At 53.1% G+C, this 6,351-nt stretch overlaps 2 protein-coding genes across 3 annotated transcripts in view; one reads left to right on the plus strand and one right to left on the minus strand.

Annotated features, from left to right (window-relative positions):
• The window catches only part of STAR (steroidogenic acute regulatory protein), a 2,774-nt gene extending 2,666 nt beyond the window's left edge, over positions 1-108 (plus strand). The window contains exon 7 of the mRNA XM_010141236.1: positions 1-108. This exon is cut by the window's left edge and continues 30 nt beyond it. Coding sequence (XP_010139538.1) covers positions 1-108 — 108 coding nt within the window.
• A 1,122-nt stretch (positions 109-1,230) lies between these two features.
• The window catches only part of ASH2L (ash2 (absent, small, or homeotic)-like (Drosophila)), a 7,887-nt gene continuing 2,766 nt past the window's right edge, over positions 1,231-6,351 (minus strand). The window contains exons 7-15 of one of the 2 annotated variants that reach the window (XM_010141234.1): positions 6,204-6,279; positions 4,181-4,274; positions 3,694-3,911; positions 3,335-3,502; positions 2,855-3,048; positions 2,619-2,711; positions 2,190-2,288; positions 1,806-1,865; positions 1,231-1,375 (exon numbers count right to left, since the gene is read on the minus strand). In XM_010141234.1, coding sequence (XP_010139536.1) covers positions 1,268-1,375; positions 1,806-1,865; positions 2,190-2,288; positions 2,619-2,711; positions 2,855-3,048; positions 3,335-3,502; positions 3,694-3,911; positions 4,181-4,274; positions 6,204-6,279 — 1,110 coding nt within the window. In that variant the 3' untranslated portion in view covers positions 1,231-1,267. The remainder of the gene's footprint in view (positions 1,376-1,805; positions 1,866-2,189; positions 2,289-2,618; positions 2,712-2,854; positions 3,049-3,334; positions 3,503-3,693; positions 3,912-4,180; positions 4,275-6,203; positions 6,280-6,351) is intronic. The other variant, XM_010141235.1, reaches the window with a different exon arrangement.

A 6,351-nucleotide genomic window follows, 5' to 3' on the forward strand; every position in this document is an offset into this window, starting at 1 on the left:
GGCTGGCTGCCGAAGAGCATCATCAACCAGGTCCTGTCCCAGACGCAGGTCGACTTCGCCAACCACCTCCGGCAGCGCCTGGCTCGGGCGGGGGCCGGTGGATGCTGACGCGGCCACGTGTGGAGTGACGCTGCGTTCAGGGGTAGAGGGGGGAGCCCTGTCACGGGGTGAGCCAGACCCCATTTAATTACAGCCTCTGCTTATTAGCCAAGGCCTTGGGTAGCAGACACCACCAATTAACTCACCCTTTCAATAAATAAATAAAAAAATAAAGCTTTATTTATGGACACTAATTAGTTAGGGGCCTGACTGGGCCAGCACATGCTCCTTGTGCAAATGCAAGACCCAAAATTTGAGGGAAATCCTGCCTTTGCTCCCCTGAGCATGTGCTGACCCCCTCAGGCCCCTGCACCCTTCCTAATTAGTTTAATAAATAAATCAAGCTTTAAGGGGTAGTGTTTGCCATTAAGGGTCTTGGCTAATTGGTTACCAGGGCAGTCCCAGACACCTGACAGGGAAGGCAGGACCAGCACATGCCCTGCTCTCACCCTCACATTTTACCCCCTCCTTCCCCCAAAACACTTTTACTCCCTCCTCTCCCTGAAGCAGCTCTAATTTATTTTTCCTGTACTGACACACACCAAGTGTCCAACTATTTATTAATTCAAAGCTCTGCCCTGATGATCCCTCGCCGGACTAACTTGTCAGTTCTCCTCTCTAGCTACTTTGAGTTTAAATTTCACTTGTAACAAGACAAAAAAGAAAAATAGTTAAAGCCTTTATTTTTAAACGGGTTTCCAGTTTGTGGGAAGACAAAAAATAAAATAGTTTGGCCAGGAGCCCCAAGTTCAGCTGTACACGTGATACTCTTGTCCCAACACCATCTTCCGGGCCAGCAGCTTCATTTGCCATTAGCCAAACTCAGCCGAGCAGACACGTCCCTGCAGACATCTGGGAGCCCAGTCCAGCTCCCGCCTGCGCCCGCCGCGCAGCTGCCTGCCACCCCCCTGGGACAGCACACGAGACGAGACAACAGCCACCTGCCTCTTCAACGGCCAAACTGTCCCAGTGAGCAGAGAGATGCCCACACACAGCACGACACACTCTCAGACGGCGCTGGGGCTCCGGCAGGTAATGACTGTACAGAAGGGCTGCCCCAGCGCTGCGGGGGCCGGGCGCTCAGTGCCGTGCGTGTTCCTCTGCAATAAAACCACTGGCCTGGGTCCCCGCTGTGTCGTGGTCGTTCATGCTGCGCCGCTCCCGTCATTTAGGGCTCCCAGGGCGGACTCCGTCTTCCGTCGACTTCTGTCTCGACGTGGTAGAGCACGTCTGCCAGCGTGTGCTCCACCACCGCACCCCAGCCCATGTCACTCATCTGTGCAGGGAACGAGGGACAGTGAGCTGCGGGGCCAGGACAAAGAGCAACAGCAGCCCAGGATGCTTCCCCCTCCCAAAAAGGTTAGTGGGGGAAGAGGTTTCCAAGCATTTCCTTAAACTAAAGGATTGAGCCCTCTTGGGGATGAAAGAGGCTGGCACGGGCACAGACAGGGACTGTCATCTGTCAAAAGGAACAAACAGCAGCTGACACTCAGTTAGAACGGAGCTAAGCGAGCGTGCCAGGCTGGCTGTCCTTCGGGAGCTCCGAACACACTCCTCCTGGCCCCCCTGTCCGAGAACAAAGACCAAGGAGGGCAGATATGGGCTTGGTACAAATCAACCCCCACCAGCACCACCTTTCAACCACTTTTTGTTTAAGTACTGTGAGGTGTCACAAAGGGGAGTAAAAAGCATCTGGCATTACTCACTGGGCGGTAGGTGATATCTCTGGGTGGGTACTTGAAGTATGGCCCAAAGTTTATAGAAACCTGGAGAGGAGACAGTTGTCCTCAGAGCCAAAAAACCAGGCAAATTGCTTTAGTCCTCAGCCCTCATCCCCGCCTGCTCCGGGGGGGACCGGCCCCCCCTGCAAGACCACAGGAACAACCACCCTGGGCACGGAAGGAGCATGTTCCCTCAGCCCTCTGGTGAAGGTACCCCACACCCCCAACAGCAGCGTTGTTCCAAAGCCCCCTCACTACACTAATGGCCCCCTCTCCTCTCCACATGCTTCACAGGCCCCCCCCATGCCCACACCATCATTTACTGCTGAGGGGGACTGAGGAATTCTCCATCAAGGACTCGGCACTCACCGTGCAGCCTTTGTACAAAGAAATGGCAGGAAAATAAACTCCTTCAAAGATGTCCTTAAAGGCAACCCCTTGGCTGGCCCCATTCTTGAAGAATATGATCTGGAAAGAAGCAGGAAGGGGTTTAGTTTCTGTGGACAGTCACTTTCATGACCTTACAGGGGGACTACAAGTGACCCTCGAGGGGCAGCTTAGCCTGCGCTGCCTTGACCCGAGGCCGGACGCTGACAGCAGTAACACCAAGCCAAGGGCACAGCTGGTGAGCTGAGTTCAGGTTTGCTGGCGTTTTAATAAAAGCACTCTTGGTTTTGATGGAGAGCTGATGACCAGCCTCCCTCTGCACTCATTAAACACAACTACCACGTGCCATAAGCCGGTCTCCGCAGGCGCTACGCTCCCAAAGTTCCGGCCCTCCACTGACCCTGAACCTACCTGGCTGCCGGGTGCCTGCTTCAGGCTCTTCTCTGCTTTGTCCACAAAATCCTTCTCTTCAAAGTACAAGTAGCTTTTGAATTTGATCAAAGCCTGGAACGATGGGAAACAGCCGCCTTTAGTGGCACGTTACGGAGGGGCAGGAGCCCTGCTCAGAGACAGGCGTGCCCGCGGTGCCAGAGTGCCCGCAAAGGGCGATCCACACGTCTCAGGTATCCGTGAACTTCCCAGCTCACCTTGTCCTTGTAGGTGTCAGGCAGCGATTTGGCAGTCTCGGTGTCCTCTGGGAGACTGATGTAAAAGCCCAGCACGTCGCCCTGGCCGTAGCCGGAGGAATAGTGTTTCCCTATTGACTGGTGGAACTTGGTTCCCTTTTTGCTGCGCCAGGAGTAACTGAATTTGTCATATCCCAGCGGCGCCTGGAGATTCCCTGCGGAAACCAGCAGTCCTTCGTGAACACATGGGTGGAGCGAAGCACCCTGTGTGTCCCACTCCACATTTCAGAACAGCAATGACATTCAGTTAACAGACACGACCGCTGTTAGCACAAATGTACTGAGCAGGGTGTTCAGCAAGGCCCAGCGTGCAGCAGCACGAAGGACCCACCCGCACCACAGGAGCGGGCAAGCTGAGCACGACTTACCTCCTCAGCTCTGAACTACTGGGGGGAAGAAAGAATAAGAATCAGTTAATAAAAATTTGGTAAAATTACTTACCTAATGGCTGTGACCAGCCCAGTCTGGCCGCTGTGTCTGGAGGCATCTCGTCCATGGATATCTCGAAGTACCACGCTCCTTTCCGCACTCCGTGCGAGGCCCGTACCATGGAGTAGCCCTTCTCGCCAACCACAGTCAGCCTGTCGTCGGAGATCTTCAACTGCGGAGCTGCGGCAGAGCACAGCAGACAATGTGAGCGGTTTGTTTGGGACTGCCGACGCACGGCGACGTCAAAAGGCAAGCGCAGACACAGATGTGGATTTAACACTTGCACCTCTAAAGCAATTGCATCTGGAACATCAGCGAGGGGTAACGTGGCTGACAGAAGGTGGCCCCTCACCAGAACGGCGGCTCCGTACCTCGGTCGTGCAGGGCCAGGAGGACTCGCTCGTACAGGCAGGCTCTGTAGAGGTCCCCAGGAATGGGCTTCCCTGCCCAACAGTCCAGCTCCAGTTTCTCGGGGTCAGGCGCATGGGGGTCGGGCTCAGCCAGGATGTACCGATACCCGTCTTTATTAAAGGGGTGTTCCAAAGGGTACCCGTGGGGCAGCAAGCGCTGAGCCGAGAACAACGGGTCGCTGCAACACAAGAGCTACAGGCTGGCATTGCACGGCGGCTACGGCTCACTCACAAGCCAACCACTCGCTTTGCCGCCTCTAAGAAATTGAGTGTGTATTAGTCTATGATGTCAAGTAATTTCTATCAACAGCATCGCAGCACGATTCCCAGCAGACCTACCCTGGACAGACGGGTGGGAGGCAGCTCAAGGCATCAGAAATGAAGCTGTCCTTCTGCCGAGGGCACCGCCTCGCTACAGACCCCTCCACCGTACCACCTTCCCTCTCACCTTCTGGTTTTCTTGGCTGTTCCCGTGGTCCCTCCGTCCTGCTGCTTGCGCTTCGCTCCCCGTCCCTTCCCGCTGCCTCCTGCGGCGATTCCCCCTGGACAGGGAAACCACGGCGTGTGAAAGGGCTGGTGGTCAGGGAGAGCCCGTGAGCACGGAATCTCCACAGCAGAAGGGGCAGAAGCAGCCAAATTAAAATCAGTTCATGAGCTCAAGCGCTTCTTCCACAGTTACACGTGGAACAGACTCTACTGGAACCAAGAGCAGCAACATCCACAACTCTTATGTAGCTTCTCATCCATGTTTCAAACGCCTACATTTAGAGCTGAAGCTACGCGAGATTTATCAACACCATGAGCTCAGCTCAAGCTTTCATGGTGAGAATTACGAATCTTTGTCGTCCAAAGATCTACTGGGATCCACTTTGAAATCTTTGCTTTCGTGGAGATTCCAGTCACAGTTTAAATTTATTTCTGCAAAAGCAGCACAAAACCCAACCTACTGCCCACAGGGTCTGATTTGAAGCCAAGTCACCACCCCAGGGATGCACTATGGTGCAGAAACACTGACACCAATAAGCACTTAATGTTAAATTTCCCCTCTATAAAATAAAACACGCCTAAGTGAGGACAAACAGGAAGCAATAGAGGTGTTTCTCTTCAGCACCAGCCGCTTCAAACGAATTCAAACGAACACCAGCGTAAGGCTTTAGTGCACTGAGTCGTACGAGCAGTTTATCATGACGCTGTTTTGAGAGAGATCCTTGGTGACTTACAGGGGAAATCACAGAACTTCTGCGCGCTGCAGACAAACACCTCTGCGCACCACACACCGTGTGGCAACTAAACCACAGCTTTTAGTCCAGCATTCCCGGTGGGCGTGAGGAACCATCCCAGGTACCATATTCTGCACAACCATGACCTGACCGCCGCTGCTCCTGCCAGTTCCGGTGCAGCTTCAGGATCTCCACTTTGCCATCATTTATTTGACTAAACGGCAAAGCATCGTACCAGCTCACGATCCAGACTGCTTATTTAGTCACTGAGATTGAAAACTACCACAGTACTAGGTCAAATCGTACAAGGTAAAGATAAGTAAGTGAAAATAAAACTTTAAGCCAGTCAAGTGGGGCAGAATACGATAACAAAAAGCTTCTAACTGCTACCGATCTCCGAGGGAAACTGCTGTTTGGCATTGAAGTGGCAATCACATCAGGGCACGCCATGACCTCTAATTGACTTTAGCCTCTAAGATAATTGAGCAAAGCAGCTTTGCAAACAAGAATACTTAAGGTTTGGAAGCTGAAAGGTAAATATTCACCTCCCAAAGAGGCTCCACCTGCAAGAACAGAAGTGGCACCACATATTGGTCAATCTTCCAGAAATGAAATGAAGAACAACCAGTGCATGAAACGGAAACAAGGCAGCCCGAGACAGTGACAGCCCTGCTTGGAAAGCCCCAGACAGCTCCTGCCGGGAACGACTGGAGGGTTTACAGGCCAGTGGCCAGCTGGGGTTAAACCCCAGGAACTGAGTACACCACAGTGCAGCCTTGCGCAGGGAAATCTCACGGCGGTTCCTCCTCCTGCAGTAAGTTACCAGGCAGGACGAGCACAGCCATCACCCCGCGAAAGGGAACGACAGGGGAGTGCAAGTGGTGACAATAGGGAACAGTATTTGAAAGAGGTTGGGAAAAGTCTATCTCGGATTGAGGGAAACAGGAAACCTGAGTATCACAAGTGGGAAAATTAAAATCCTTATGGAAGAAACGGACAACCTCGGCTTTCCTGCAGGCATCTTGACTTCGCTGGCTGCCCGAACAAGCTGGACCCCCACGAGAAGGAAACCTCTCTCTACTGAAAGGCACAGTGAGCTTGGCCGAACGTGTTCTGAACACAACCTCAGGGGTTACAGCACAGGGGTAACCGCAGGGTCTCCACCGACAGGACTGCACTGATGCCCACTACGGGACTGGGAAACACAGCTCGCTCCCAGGCACCCGAAACCTCCCCGATTAAAGAACTTGCCATTCAAGCTTCCGCTGGTGGACACGGCATTGTTCTGTTTCTGGTTGTCATAGGCAGGACCGATATTGGCAAGATCCTGAAAGAGAGGCAAAAAAAAAAAAAAATCAGATGTTTGGGCTCAAAAAAAAAAAAAAAACCCCCACAGGGG

Source organism: Buceros rhinoceros, unplaced genomic scaffold, assembly GCF_000710305.1.
Source record: "Buceros rhinoceros silvestris isolate BGI_N320 unplaced genomic scaffold, ASM71030v1 scaffold30488, whole genome shotgun sequence".
Lineage (NCBI taxonomy): Eukaryota > Metazoa > Chordata > Aves > Bucerotiformes > Bucerotidae > Buceros > Buceros rhinoceros.